Below are 14,440 nucleotides of genomic sequence, written 5' to 3' on the forward strand. Positions count from 1 at the left end.
AAACTGTTTCACACCCTCTCTGTTAAACAACGTCCTAATATAAGAGAGTTACTTGCTGTGGTCATCGATTACATAATCCGTGATACTGCTGATTACATAACGGAAATATCACGGGACCAATGGTTTGCAGCCCTTCGCCAATAGAAGAAATCGGGTTGTCACCGATTGGCGCCAGTAGAAAAAAAAACATCAGATTGAAAAAAAAAAAAAAGACTCAAAGAAGACGTCAGTTCAGCAGCTACCGACTATCATCCCCTATTATCGAATAACTCCTCAAGATGTCTTCTCCATTGCACACCGTTGGCTTCGACGCCCGTTTCCCAAATCAAAACCAAACCAAGCACTGCTGGCAATCCTATGTGGATTACCACAAATGTATCAACGCCAAGGGTGAAGATTTTGCTCCTTGCAAAGTCTTCTTCAAGACTTACTCTGCCTTGTGTCCAGTCGACTGGATTGAAAAATGGGACACCCAAAGAGGTATGTTTACTATCTGCCAGTAATAATGTTCAAGCTCCATGAGTTCTTTGATTCAAAGGGCTGGTTAAATATGGGAATTATAAATCTCAACCAGAATAATTCCAATCAGATTAATTTCAACCAGAATGATTTGATATGATTGTTTCCAATCAAATTGATTATTTTTATATATGAACATATTTGATTAGGATGCGAAAGATGCAATTTACTAACACATATGTATAGAAGAAGGTAACTTTGCTGGTAACATTAAGCCATAGATTTAATGAATCTTCTTATCATGATCAATAAACCACAACAACAATAAACCACCATCTCAAGTTCTTTATCATTCACTGATGTTCTAAGAAATTCAATAAAGTTATTTTTTTTTTTCCATTTTCTTTGATAACGGTGCCACACATCATTTATTATTTGGAACACGATTAGTTTGCATAATATTCAACTCCTATATTTTTAATAAACGAGCTTAATCAACTCTAATGAGCTTGTAAAAATTGGAAAAAAGGTTAATTGGATACTATAAGGGATACTAATTTTGAAAAAACAAAAAAGAAAAAAAGGGGGTAGTGTATTGGAAAGATGTGGCATGATATGTAATATGTCTTCGGATAACATTTATAATTAGGAAACACATTAGACTACTCTAGCCACCATCATATCTCAATGAAATACCCCACTTTCTTCGGTAACTACCTGGAAATTCACTTCTCAGACTGCTGGCTGTTAAATATCACACAATAAAGTGTCATATTCAGTAGATAACAGATTATACCAGGCCATCATGAGGCTGATTCCTCACTGAATTGCCATCCAAAAGTAAGCATGCAAAATGTCACCATAATGTCTTCTCACTATGGTTCAAGAACCGGTGTAAGCTCTGTGCTCGGTAGGGACTCTGAGTGCTTCTTTCTCTCTCTATTTGACACTATTGAGGATTAGAAGAAGAAACACATATATAATATGCTAGAATCCAGCCAGAAATCGTAGCTAGAAACAACAAACCACTAATAAATTCGAGAAAATGCCCACACATTTGGAACATCAAAGCACTGCGTGGTTTGAAGCCCCCCGCGATGCTCCGGGAGATCAAAAATTCTCATCTTTTTTTCTAGCAAACGCTCTCTCTTTTAACCAAAATATTAGTATTCCAACCTGAAGGCCTGATGTTCACAAGAAGAATACTATCTGGAGCATCGCGACGAGTACTGCGGTGTTACCACCCACTACGATACTCGCCTGAGAGGTTTGCTTCGAGCTTCCTTAATCAAAAGACGCCATCTCTTGGCCCAGCATATGTCCAATCGATACCTTCTGCCGATGATGAGATCATCGTTGCAATGTCCTCGGGAGTCGACTCATCAGTTTGTGCTGCACTTTTTGCTTCGGAATATAAAAATGTCAGGGGTATTTACATGGCTAATTGGTCACAAACTAAAGAGTGTGTGGAGCGTGATTGGAAAGACGTAAAACTGGTGTGCAAGAAGATTGGGATTCCTTGTGAACGAGTGAATTTCGAAAAAGAGTATTGGATCGACGTGTTTGAACCGATGATCAATCAATACCGTCGTGGTCTTACCCCTAACCCCGATGTTAGTTGCAATAGATACATAAAGTTTGGTAGCATGATTGAACATTTGGCTAAAAGATTTGGAAGCACCAGCAGACCATGGTGGTTGGTGACTGGTCATTACGCAAGAATCATGCGTCATGAACCAACAGGCAAGCATCATTTACTACGAGGGTCTTATGATCCTAAGGACCAAAGCTATTATTTATCGACAGTCCTGGCCCCGGTTCTTGAAAGGGTATTGCTTCCTTTGGGCCACATGACCAAGCCAGAGGTTAGAAGATTAGCCAAAGAGGTTTATGATTTGCCTACCTCTGAGAAGCCTGATTCTCAAGGACTTTGTTTTGTTTCCCAAAAGGGCAGCTTCCGAGACTTCTTGGGTCAATATATAGAGCCTAACCCAGGGAATGTGATCACCCAAGATGGTCGGGTTTCCGGGAAGCATGAAGGGCTTTGGCATGCGACCATTGGCCAAAGAGCTGGTGTTGAAATGCCTCAGGGAGATGAAAAGTATAAGGGGGTTTGGTTTGTTAGTGAAAAAAGAATTGATACCAACGAGTTGGTGATTGTTAAGGGCAGTACTAATGAAGAGCTTTACACTGATACTATGTCTGTAGAAGATTGGTATTGGTTGGATCCTAGTATAGATTGCGACAATATCTTCAAGACACACGAGAAAATCACTGCTCAACATAGGTCATTACAAGATGAAGTTGAAGTGAGCGAGGTTTTGAAGACTAATAAAGGAATCAAGGTGAAGTTCAAAACCAAGAGCCGAGCAATCGCTCCAGGACAAAGCTTGGTTCTTTATGGAGACCACAATAGATTATTGGGTAGTGGAATCATCATGAAGAGTTGGAGAGATGAAGGATTGGAGAAGTGAAGTGTAAATAGGTATATTATAATTATAGATAATTTTGAAATGATAGACAACGATGAACTCATGTATATGAAGATTAATGTGATAGAAGGTATTCCCGGTCTACTACACATGAGAATAGTTAATATAGATCGATTAATGAACTAGACATTATATCTGGGGGAAAGCCATCATAATCACTGCATGCTAAAAGTAAATCACGAAAATAATAATAAAAAGAAAAGAGTGATGACAAGGCCAAACCTGGAAAGCAAAAATAATAATAATAATAATAATAATAAAATAAGAGAGAGAGAGAGAGAGAAAGTCTCATCTATATGTAGAAATCTGGTTCGCATAGACAAGAAGACATTAAAAAGAATACATAAACAACAAAATCAAACCACAATGAGAAAATCTAATAGAAAAGGAAAAAAAAATGAACTAGGTGAGTAATAATAAAGCTATCAAACGACCAACACAACAAAAAAATCCCGATTGATTAATTTAGTACCAAAAAGCCATATTTTCAAGATGTTCCATCGTTCTCATATTTGCATTTGTGCTTGGAGTTCCCTAAGGGCACGCTCATCTTCATCCTCTTCTTCTTCGGCTACTGGGGCCTTTTGGTTCAAAATAGGCAACTTCGAAACGTCTGGCAATTTGACTTCCGATTCGGTATTCTTTTTCGAGGCGGCAGCAACTTTATTGAGCTCTTCATTCAATTGGGCGTCTTCCAATTCCTTCAATTCATCCTCCAATTCATCCTCGTCAATTTCGTTACCCAAAGGCCTGGAAATGGCATCGGAGATTTCGGCAGCAACATCGAGTTGGTCCTTGATATCATCCATGGTCTCATCAACTTTATCGATGTTGAAATCGCCATGGATTTGCTTCATTGCCTTAGCCCCATCCTTCATGGCGTTCATGGTGGCCAAATTCAAGTTGGCCGACTCGATGGCATCGAGCTGAGTCTCGAGCGACTCAATCTGGGAATATATCTTGTCAAGTTGGGTCTGGTAGTTCTTCTTCTTCTTCAAAGCATTCTTGGCCGCGGCTTTGTTGGTGGCAACGTTCTTGCGTGCCACTTGGTCTTGTGCCTCGATCTGTGACTCGAGATGTGCCTGCTTCTTGTTGAGCATGGTGATATGCTCTCTGAGCTGGATGATCGCCTTCTTAGGGGCCTCCTTCTTCTTCTGGGTATTCCCGCCAAACATGTAGCTCCACATTGTTGCTGTTATTATCGATATTTATAGAGTTCTAATCTCACGGTAATCACAGTACTCATCGACTTCTTCTTCTGTTATTTTTTTTTCCCCTTCCTAAAAAAAATAGTTGCGCAGCCCTGGCGGGCATCACCAGTAAAAGAAACAGAGACAGAGAAAATTTTTTTTTTTTTTTTTTTAATTCTTTCAGCTTCTCTAACCAAACGCCCCCAGTTAATATCCATATAGCCAACCCTTCTCACAGAGATGATGCTCCACAGAGGATCTGCAACACAGCTGATGCTCCACAGAAGAGCGCTCCAGGCGTTGGGCTCGTCGTTAAGGCCGAAAAGATGGGCCAGCAACAGCTTCAAAGTGCTGACGGTGGTGGGGTCTCATGAGGTTCAAGACATGTTTCGTGATATTGGCACTAATAGCACTGCAAAAGGGGTCATGGAAGAAGATAAGGTGTATCCATCACCTTATGATATTTTGTCAAAACATCAAACTGCCTCGTCAATCCTCAAAATCTGGTCTTTGCTCGACGCTTTGCTTAACCAAGAGCAATTCCATCGTAGTTTGAAATTGATTGACACATTATACAAGATCACCAATTTTGAAAGTGCCAGTTCCGCCGCTACATTTATTGACGCTTTCAACAAGTACTTGTTTGCCTGGACCCAGTCGGAGATTGTCGAAATGGATGAGGTTAACCATTTCCTTAAAAGATCAAAGGCAACTTACCCAAAAATGTTTCTTGACGGCCGTACTGTGGCGATTTTAACCAGAGCCGCAATTGATAAGGCTGAAGGTACCAGTTATAGACAATTTCTCAAGCTGTGGGTCAGGGATGGGAAGCCGATTATTGAAGTTCTTAACAACGTAGACGTGCTTACCATCGTCAACTTGAAGAAGATCTACGAGGATTTGAAGTTAAATGTCAATGATTTCCCAAAACAGTATCGTGAATTGGTGACCGGCGCCGAGAATATCTACAAAATTGATAACGCTGCTGTGAGCAAGCAATTGGAAAAAGATCCGATGGCCCAAGATGCACAAGAGCTATCCTCAGCAGAAGTTCCTCCAACATTACAAAAGTTGGGATATGACGAACTCAAGGCCGTTGACTCCTTTGGATTAAAGGTTATCAGACATAGTTTGCTCGCATTGTCACTTTCAGGCGGTAAAGATTTTGCCGAGAAAATCCTTTCAAACTTAGAACATCCTGAGGACTATGTGAACACTGACCTGCAAACCATAGATTTCTTCAAAGTTTATAAATCTTTGAAAACTGATAAAGATAAGCAGTTATTCCATAAGCTTTTGGATGATTTCAATCATGAAAGACAACGTCAACTTGAAGCCAGAACCATTGATGGGGCAGAGCAAAGTTGGAAACACACAGCAGAAGAATCAAAAAAGCATGGAGGTCTTATGTTCAAAGACAAACAGATCAATGTTTTGCTATGGAAATGGTTTAAAGATATGCTCCCATTGGTTCAGGAAGATGTTGAATTATGTAAAAGATACAGCGATCTCACTAAAGGAGGGATTCTCAGTAGGAGCGAAATATCCTCGAATTTCACCCCTGCGGAATATGCCAAAATAAAACCACACTTGGACATCTGTTCGATTTTTACTTTAATATCCCCAGAAAAAATGACGGTAATTACTATTCTTGAGATGCTTAGATTGGCTTCTACTGGTGGTGTGGTTGATGGTATGAAGACCACCAGGGCAGTCATGAGTATTGGTAAGGCCATTGAATACGAATATAAATCTGAAATCGTTTTGAAAAAAGAAGGTGAGGCATTTAAAGGTATGAGTCAAGGTGAAAAAAGTCAACGTTTAAGAAAAATGATCCAAAGATCCCAAGCCTCATTACGTGATACTATGTTGGGCGATGAAATTGACTGGCCAACCACTGTTAAAGCTAAAGTAGGATCTCTCCTCATTAGTGCATTACTCAAAGTTGCGAAAATCTCCGTCACTGCTATCGATCCAAGAACTGGTAAAGAGGTCACCGCTGAAGTGCCGGCGATGAGCCATACTTATCAATATTGTTTGGGGACAAAATTGGGGATTATACGTCTCCATAAGAATCTTTTAACTCAATTAGGTACCCAAAATCTACAGTATTCCATCTACCCACAATCCTTGCCAATGTTAACCAAGCCAAAGAAATGGACTACCTTTAATAGCGGTGGGTACGAATTTTCTAGAAACAATATTATTAGAAGCAAGAATTCACCAGAACAAATGGCATACATTAAGGCAGCGTCTGCCAGAAGTTGCTTGGACAAAGTTTATGAAGGTCTTAATGTTTTGGGTGACACTGCTTGGACCGTAAATGAGCGTGTTTTGAAGATCTTGACTACTGTTTGGAACAGCGAAGAAGAATTTTTGGCCATTCCAAAGATCCTTAAGGATATAGAGTTTCCTCCAGTCCCGCCAAGAGACTGTGACCCAATTGTCAAGAGAGATTGGCAAAGAGCCTCTAGGCAACTTGCTAATATCTATAGTACTAACAGATCTCTGCGTTGTGATACCAATTATAAACTTGAGATTGCTAGAGCTTTTGCCGGTGAACGGTTTTATTTTCCACATAATTTAGACTTTAGGGGTAGGGCCTATCCGATAACTCCTCATTTTAATCATTTGGGTAATGATTTGAGTAGAGGGTTGTTGATTTTCTGGGAAGGTAAGAAGTTGGGTCCAAAAGGTTTATTTTGGTTGAAGGTCCATTTGGCTAATTTGTTTGGTCATTCCAAATTACCATTTTCTGAAAGAGTCGCTTTTGTGGACGACCATATGAAAGATATCGAGGCTTCGGTTACCGATCCTTATAATAAAAAGGCATTTTGGCTCACAGCAGAAGATCCTTGGCAAGCGTTGGCGGTGATGTTTGAAGTTACTGATGCCTTGAAACTTGATGATCCAGCAGAATTTGTTTCCCATCAACCAGTCCATCAAGATGGTACTTGTAACGGCTTGCAGCATTATGCCGCATTAGGTGGTGATATCGAAGGTGCTAAGCAAGTTAATTTGATTGCAAGTGAAAGGCCACAGGATGTTTATAACCATGTGTGTAGTATTACAAAAAAATTGTTGAAAATAGAATCGGAGAAGGGTGAAGAGGATGCAGAAAAAATTTTGAAGGTCATTGATCGTAAAGTTATTAAACAAACGGTGATGACAAATGTCTACGGGGTTACTTACATTGGCGCTACCCAGCAAATTAGAAAACAATTGAAAAATTATTTTTCAGACCCTGATGAGGCCCATCGTTTATCACTTTACTTAACAAGATTTGTGTTTGAATCCATTCGTACATTATTTTCCGGGGCGAATTTGATTCAAACTTGGCTTGGGGAATCTGCTAGAAGGGTCACCAAGTCTACCAATTTAATGGACATCCCAGATGATGAGTTTGAAGAAACTCAAGCTGACTTGCACATGAGTTCTGTTATTTGGACCAGTCCTTTGGGTTTGCCTGTTGTTCAGCCATACAGACAAGCTTGTAAGAAGCAAATTGCCACAAACATCCAGACCTTGTTCTTACAAGATCCATTCGAATTGAACCAGGTTAGTTCTAGCAGACAGCTCAATGGGTTTGCTCCGAACTACATCCATTCTCTTGATGCTACCCATATGTTATTATCATCAATTGAATGTGGGAAAAACGGGGTCACTTTTGCTTCAGTTCACGATTCTTATTGGACACATGCTTCCAGCGTTGATGAAATGAACGAAATTTTGAGAAGCTCATTTGTTGAATTGCATCAATTGAACTTGATTGAAAAACTTAAAGAAGAATTAGAGACTAGATATAGCGCTAATTTATTGATGGCAAAGGTTCCGAGAAACAATCCTATTGTCGAAAAGGTTGTGCGGTTGAGAAATGAAATGAAGGGGAAGCACGTCCTGGATAAAAAGAAAAAGGGATTCACTTTCAAACAGGAACTTGCATTAGAAAGAGAGCGTTTCAAGAAATTGCATTCTGGTGACCCTGAGTTGATTGCAGAAGCCCAAGCGATGGAAACCACTGTTTCTATATTGACTGACGACGAGATTAGAGAATTGTACGGTTTATGGAATACCGTTCAAAAGGAACGTCAGATATCGATCAAGAAAAAACCAAAGCTGAAATCTGGCGGTAGTGGAGAAATGGTAAGTGAAAACACTGAAGAGATGAGTATTACCGAGGAAGATGAGACTGCCACGGGCAATACCACAGTGCTTTTACCATTTAGGTGTCCAGCAACACCACCAAGAGGTGATTTGAATGTTGAGGAAGTTATTAAAAGTAAATATTTCTTCAGTTGATCATTCGTTCTCTCAAACACATAATAATTCGTATTTTTAATTTCATTAATTTGCTTTTTTTTTCTTCTGTTTCTTTTAAATCTTCTCTCTGTTTATTTCTTTTAAATTATGGTAACATTCAGGACATCATTTTCTTACTCTTTTTTTTTTCCCCTCTATCATAGAGGAAAAAGGACTTCGGTTGTTCTTTTCAATAATTCATCGGCATCATGTATATAGATCTTGCTTACAAGTGTGTTAATAAAAGGAAAAGTTGATATTTTTTCTAGTCTTATTCGCTATTCAGAAGTTATTTTTGTAAAAGGTATATATATATTATAACCTCTATTATCTATTCAATGGTTAAGAGTAATCAATCCAGTCATGGCAACGACGAGCCTTAATAATCGATCTGATGGCAAATCACGACAATTTCCTGTTCTTATGATAATTGAAGAAATCCCTCGTGACACCCATGATCTCATCTATCGACCTTGCTCCTTCTCCATCAATGATCCGCTTGTTGATCCACCCACTCAACTTTTCTTGAATCTTGCGGTTCCCGAACCGTTGATCAATTAAATAAATCATGGCGTAATCGTTGATGTTTCTAATTGCCCGCCCCACGCTCTGATTAATCGCCCTCATGCACAAATTTTCATAAAACTCCACCGATTTCGCTTTGGCAGCCTGGGGAGTGCCCCCTGGTTGTTGAAGCACCGTGTCTTCGAGGTATTTTCGCTTACTGATGATTTCCCCACTGAAAAGATTTGGGTACGGGAGGCCAATCATGATGACTGCCCGGGCCAAATCGTTAGAAAAATTGATCCCTTCAGATACTTTCCCGCCGACTACCGAAAGAAGCACTGCACCAGTGTTGGTGGTGGAGGTCGATTCTCCTTTGACATCACCGGAAATATGTTCCAGGTACTGGTCCAACATTTTTTCAACGTCCCCGCTATCCTTGGGCTCGAAAAATACCCTTTTGGTGGCAGTGAAGTGGCTCCAAAAAGCTTTATCTGCAGTCCACACCTTGATAACTTCATTCAAGTACTTGTAACTAGGGAAAAAAATCACCATCCCATGTGGCACATTACTAAGGATACTCTGAATATCTTGTCCTAGTTGAACAATCATTGAGTGGTTGTTTCTATTAGTAAATGAAAAGTCATACTTCATGCCACCATGGCTTTGCAACACCGGGATCACGGAAATGTTTTCCTTTGGCACGATATGTTCACAAGAAAACGTCAAAATATCTCGGTCGAAGTTTAGATAAGGAAATAAAAAGTCAGTGAAGTCAGTGATTGGCTCCATGGTCCCCCCACATAGAAGCACGCATTTACTATTTTCTACCACCTCTCTAAACATCTCCACTGGGTTCAAAAGCAAATAATTCATAGAAATGTTATCGAATTTGTCCGATGGTGGCAACGATGAGGTTTCAATATTAAAGAAGAGTTTCCCTTCTTTGGAAGGGTTGGTAACCAATTTCAAGAATTTGATGAATTTGAACAATAACGGGGTATGATTACTACTACTGCCTTGGACTTGGTCTTTCACTGATACGTAATTCTCAATCTTGTACGCCACTTTTGATTCTCTTAAGTACTTTTCCAAACTGTAAATGTTTATCAAATCACCACCCCCGGCACTCAACATTTCGTTGGCGTCGATTTCTAGACCGTTCTTGATTTTTTTTTTATGGATTTTCTCATAATTGATTACAAAGTCAATCAACTTGTTCAACACTTTGGTGAGTTTTAAAAGATTTATCCGGTTGCCACTATTGAGCCGTTTCATAAATTTTACAAAATACCCTCGCAAATTACCGGCCAAAGACCGTAGTTCTCGTAACGTCATGCTAGCGGAATTAAGCGAAGTAATAGTATCTATCAAATTATGTGCTTCATCAATGACAACAATTGAATTCTTGAGATCAATATTCAATTGCTGTCTTATATCCGCATCAAGAAGGAGCTGGTACGGCAATGATACCACTTCAGACATGGCAGAGAAATCAGATGATTGCTTGACCGTCGAGTAATAAGGACAGATCTTGAACCGCCTGCCAATCTGGGCAAGGTCTTCTATATCGTGCACTTGCCCAAAAGTTAAATCTCGTACCATTTTATTCAACTGACCCGTGGATCGTAAATCGTCTTGATAATTTTGATAATACTGACAGCCTTCGTGAGGTTTGTCCTTTTCCAGACTACCGCTAGTTTTTTTCTTTCTAAGATCTAAACACGCCTCATTAATTAAAGAGTTGTTTCCCAATTTCGAGACTTTGGAATTGATACATAATTGTTTTCTGGAGCCCATAGGTAAGTACTTGATCTTTTCATTCACTATCATATTATCTATAGATGAAGGGAATTTGGTCATTGCAAGTTGTTCAGCAAATTGCGAAAGTTGAGAATGGGTTCGTGAAGTAAAGAACACCTTAACCGCGGCGGTATCACTATCACTGAACAATTTCTCGATTCGGTCGAGTTTGGCATTCTGAGCTCGTTTGGTTTCAATGGTTTTAATCATCGATTTGATTTCCTGGTTTAACTCAGCGTTCCGTTGGGCCATTGATTTGTTTGCGTCGATACCACTACCATCAATGTAATCATCAGGAAGAAAATCTTCGTCATTATTCTCGATTTCTATGGCAATTTTTTTCCGTGGCCTTCGATTTCCAGCAGTAGATTTCCGTTTCGTCGATCCGGCAACTTCGTAGCTGTTTCTAAATTCTCCTTGATTATCTTCGCTATCATAATCACCAGTATAAATATCCAGGTACTCTTTGTCTAACTGGGTGAGATGTTCTTCGTATTCTTCCATCAAGCCCTTGGTATCTCCAAGATGGCTCTTATAATAGGTCTCTTTCACCCAATCTGGTTCGTCATCGTCATCATCATCATCGGCAGCATTGCCACCATTATCCTGTTGCGAAAGCATCTGTGACTTCTTATGGTTTCTTAGCCAGCTCATGGCAGCACAAATGATCGATAGTGTCTTACCAGTACCTGTGGGACTCTCAAAGATTCCCACTTTGTAGTTATCTTGCAACGCTGAGTAGATCTTCTCCATGAGCTCGAGCTGGATGGCATAAGGAGTGTATGGATGGTGGAAGGCATCTTTTTTAGTGGCAAGAAGCGTATCTATTTCGTTCGACATCCTGTAATCAATCTTTGTGCTGTTATTCATACCATATTATTGTCATGGAAAATCATCATCACATCTCATCTGTTTGTCAAACGAAAACAAGCAGAAAAAAAAACACCCGCTGAAACTTTGCCGTCAAAACGTCAAATGGAAACCTCTAAATTATGGCCTGTTTTCCTGTCAATCCTGTGCTAAGGAAGCTAAATGATACCAATGCTAAGATTTACCGAGAATCTGTTGTACTTTTCCGTCCGGTTCCTTTCAAACTTTGTGATTTCACCCAGTTGGTGTACGTTGCCCCCAGCGTAGACAGTTGCAAGAAACTCCATCTTCGATCGCTCACTCATCATACAATAATGGTTTCGGGGTTTTCAAATGAGGATATGGTATTCATAAACCGAAATAATGATAATATTATTAGCATGAACCGTACTAACTTGGATAAACCTCGGTTTGAAGAAATTATGGATCTTGATATCAAGCTGGACGATACGAAATGCGTGGTTACCGGGAAAATCACCATTGATGTGGTAGATATTGAAAAAAACATGGTTTGCGAAAGACTCAGCGCGGTGGAGTTTCCATTAAAAACAAAATACAACCCCAAGAACCCCAATGTATTGGCCTGTGCTTCCAAAGACCAGCTAGTGTTGTATGATTCGCGGGATAGGGTACGACGTTTGGTCAATAGTAATAGTGATTTTGGAAACGCCCCATTACAACCCAGTATTAATATTAAACGAAAGTCTACTAGAGGTCAACCACCAGCCACCAAGCCGTCAGATATGATATGGTACGATGATCGAAAACTTTTGGTGAGTAACCGGTCAGTGGGTCAACTTAAAGTGTTTGATATCCGGTATCTCAAGGATGGGGCGATGAGGGTGAAAGAATCTGAAGAGTTGGGTGGCTTTAAAGGGGGCATTGAACAAATGAAATTGGATGATGGTAGTGGGATAGTGTACGGGATGAATTATCGGTCTGGGATAATCAAATGTTTTACCCCGGACTTGGTGGTTGGAGAATTGCCAATAATTGAAGAGGGCTTCCAAGGTAAAGATTCTTGTATTGAGATCATAAAGGATCCTACGGGTACCAGCAGTTTAGTGCAATGGGGCAAATCTGGTGACAAGTCGATGATAAATTGCACCCCATTACCGTTGACATGCGGTAGTTTACTGTATGGGACGCCAGTAACTAAGCGATTTGTAGTAGGACGAGCCCAGAATTTAGATAATGTTGCGGGAGACTTATGCCACAACCCAGTGGGACGGTTTTTAGCGGTTCCATTTTGGAACAATTCTCGAGAGGTCCTGGCTTTGATTGATTATGTGGGAGTAGAGAATCTTTAGATGGCGTTTTTATTTTCTATGGTGGTTTTTGCTTATCTGGGATGTGTTAATAATGTATTATACAAATAGTTGGAGATTCTTTGGGGAGGCGGAGGGTTTCTTTTAAGGGGAGCCTATCATTATGTGATATGTATTATAGTTGGATGTTATAGATGTTATATAGAGTAAGTACTACAGATATTGCTATATAATATAGATAATATAAATAATATAGATAATATAGATAATATAGATAATATATATAATATATATATATAATATATATATAACAAAATCTATAGATATTGTTACAGGGTGCAGAACCCCTGGTTACACACCCCTGGGACGGTGCCACTTGTCAGAAATTTTTCCTCAAAAACCACAGAAATTCCTACTTCTTCTTCTTCTTCTTCCTTCTGCTGGCAGCAACAACAACACCAGCAAATCATCATGTCTTTCTTCTCGTCGATAAGAGGTTTTAGGCCAAAGAAGGTCAAGAATGGACAGGCCCGTTTTGACTCCAACCCAACTTCCCCAATAATGCCGAACTCTGACGTAACGATGGAAGATACTCCTATGACAGTAGATCCCCCTCAACAGATCTCATCACAACAACAACAACAACAGCAACAGCAGCAGCAGCAACAACAACAGCAGCAGCAGCAGCAGCAGCAACAACAACAACAACAACAGCAGCAGCTGCAGTCACAAATATCACAGCAGCTGCTGCTGCAACAGCAACAGAAACAACAATCATCACAGGAGCCTCAACAAGTAAATCAGGGAGCAGAACCACCATTATTTCTATGTCAGCCATTTGTGCGTACCACCTTAGTGAAAGGTTCTTTCAAAACAATTGTCCAGCTTCCAAAATACGTTGATTACAACGAATGGCTTGCCCTCAATATCTTTGAAATCCTCACCAACCTCAACCAGTTCTTTTCATTAGTAAAGGATTTCATCCAGCCAGATTCCGCGATGAACGCCGGTCCAGGAGTTAATTACTCATATTATGATCCCCAATCAAACAAATCGTACAACTTACCAGCATCCCAGTACATCGAGCATACTTTGAATACCTTAAATGCCAAAGTTAACGACCAAGCTTCTTTCCCAACGAAAAATGGTAACCCGTTCCCACCAAACTTCCTTAGGGATGCCAAGAGCATTTGCACTCAGATGTTCAGGGTGTTTGCTTATATTTACTACAACCAGTTCGATAAGATCATTCATTTGAGCTTGGAACCTCATTGGAACAGTTTCTTTTCACAATTTATCAGTTTTGTAAAAGAATTCAACTTGATTGATGACCAAGAATTGGCTCCAATGTCGGCATTGATCATTTCGTTTGAACAGCAAGGTCATATTGTCACTAGTGCTAGTGCAAGTTGATTTCTATTAATTTGATAATACCAAAAAAAATTAAGTTCCTTCGTTATTATTGTTATTTTTTTTTTTTTAGAATACAAGTATTAATACAATTATCTTGGATTAAACATATTTAAACCAGAAATGTTGTGTTGCTGAATATTCA

General features: G+C 39.7%; 7 protein-coding genes across 7 annotated transcripts; 5 read left to right on the plus strand and 2 right to left on the minus strand. All coding sequences in view use genetic code 12, as the record gives it.

Annotated features, from left to right (window-relative positions):
• Window positions 1-278: 278 nt before the first annotated feature.
• On the plus strand, window positions 279-740 carry COX12 (cytochrome c oxidase subunit VIb; the record flags this gene model as incomplete). Its single annotated transcript, XM_064999133.1, has 2 exons — window positions 279-480; window positions 706-740. The coding sequence occupies 2 exons, from the start codon at window positions 279-281 to the stop codon at window positions 738-740; spliced, it is 237 nt and encodes a 78-aa protein (XP_064855205.1).
• A 906-nt stretch (window positions 741-1,646) lies between these two features.
• SLM3 (tRNA-5-taurinomethyluridine 2-sulfurtransferase) lies at window positions 1,647-2,933 on the plus strand (the record flags this gene model as incomplete). The annotated part of the gene is made up of 1 exon (XM_064999134.1): window positions 1,647-2,933. The coding sequence occupies one exon, from the start codon at window positions 1,647-1,649 to the stop codon at window positions 2,931-2,933; it is 1,287 nt and encodes a 428-aa protein (XP_064855206.1).
• A 524-nt stretch (window positions 2,934-3,457) lies between these two features.
• Window positions 3,458-4,138, minus strand: SNF7 (ESCRT-III subunit protein SNF7; the record flags this gene model as incomplete). Its single annotated transcript, XM_064999135.1, has 1 exon — window positions 3,458-4,138. One exon carries the CDS (start codon window positions 4,136-4,138, stop codon window positions 3,458-3,460), a length of 681 nt encoding a protein of 226 aa, XP_064855207.1.
• Window positions 4,139-4,381: 243 nt separating this feature from the next.
• RPO41 (DNA-directed RNA polymerase) lies at window positions 4,382-8,440 on the plus strand (the record flags this gene model as incomplete). The annotated part of the gene is made up of 1 exon (XM_064999136.1): window positions 4,382-8,440. The coding sequence occupies one exon, from the start codon at window positions 4,382-4,384 to the stop codon at window positions 8,438-8,440; it is 4,059 nt and encodes a 1,352-aa protein (XP_064855208.1).
• Window positions 8,441-8,842: 402 nt separating this feature from the next.
• On the minus strand, window positions 8,843-11,617 carry CHL1 (DNA helicase; the record flags this gene model as incomplete). Its single annotated transcript, XM_064999137.1, has 1 exon — window positions 8,843-11,617. One exon carries the CDS (start codon window positions 11,615-11,617, stop codon window positions 8,843-8,845), a length of 2,775 nt encoding a protein of 924 aa, XP_064855209.1.
• A 122-nt stretch (window positions 11,618-11,739) lies between these two features.
• DASC09_055530 (uncharacterized protein) lies at window positions 11,740-12,927 on the plus strand (the record flags this gene model as incomplete). The annotated part of the gene is made up of 1 exon (XM_064999138.1): window positions 11,740-12,927. The coding sequence occupies one exon, from the start codon at window positions 11,740-11,742 to the stop codon at window positions 12,925-12,927; it is 1,188 nt and encodes a 395-aa protein (XP_064855210.1).
• Window positions 12,928-13,356: 429 nt separating this feature from the next.
• On the plus strand, window positions 13,357-14,298 carry MOB2 (Mob2p; the record flags this gene model as incomplete). Its single annotated transcript, XM_064999139.1, has 1 exon — window positions 13,357-14,298. The coding sequence occupies one exon, from the start codon at window positions 13,357-13,359 to the stop codon at window positions 14,296-14,298; it is 942 nt and encodes a 313-aa protein (XP_064855211.1).
• Between the last annotated feature and the right edge of the window lie 142 nt (window positions 14,299-14,440).

This window comes from Saccharomycopsis crataegensis, assembly GCF_037102585.1.
Source record: "Saccharomycopsis crataegensis DNA, jcf7180000000097, whole genome shotgun sequence".
In the NCBI taxonomy this organism is placed as follows: Eukaryota; Fungi; Ascomycota; class Saccharomycetes; order Ascoideales; family Saccharomycopsidaceae; genus Saccharomycopsis; species Saccharomycopsis crataegensis.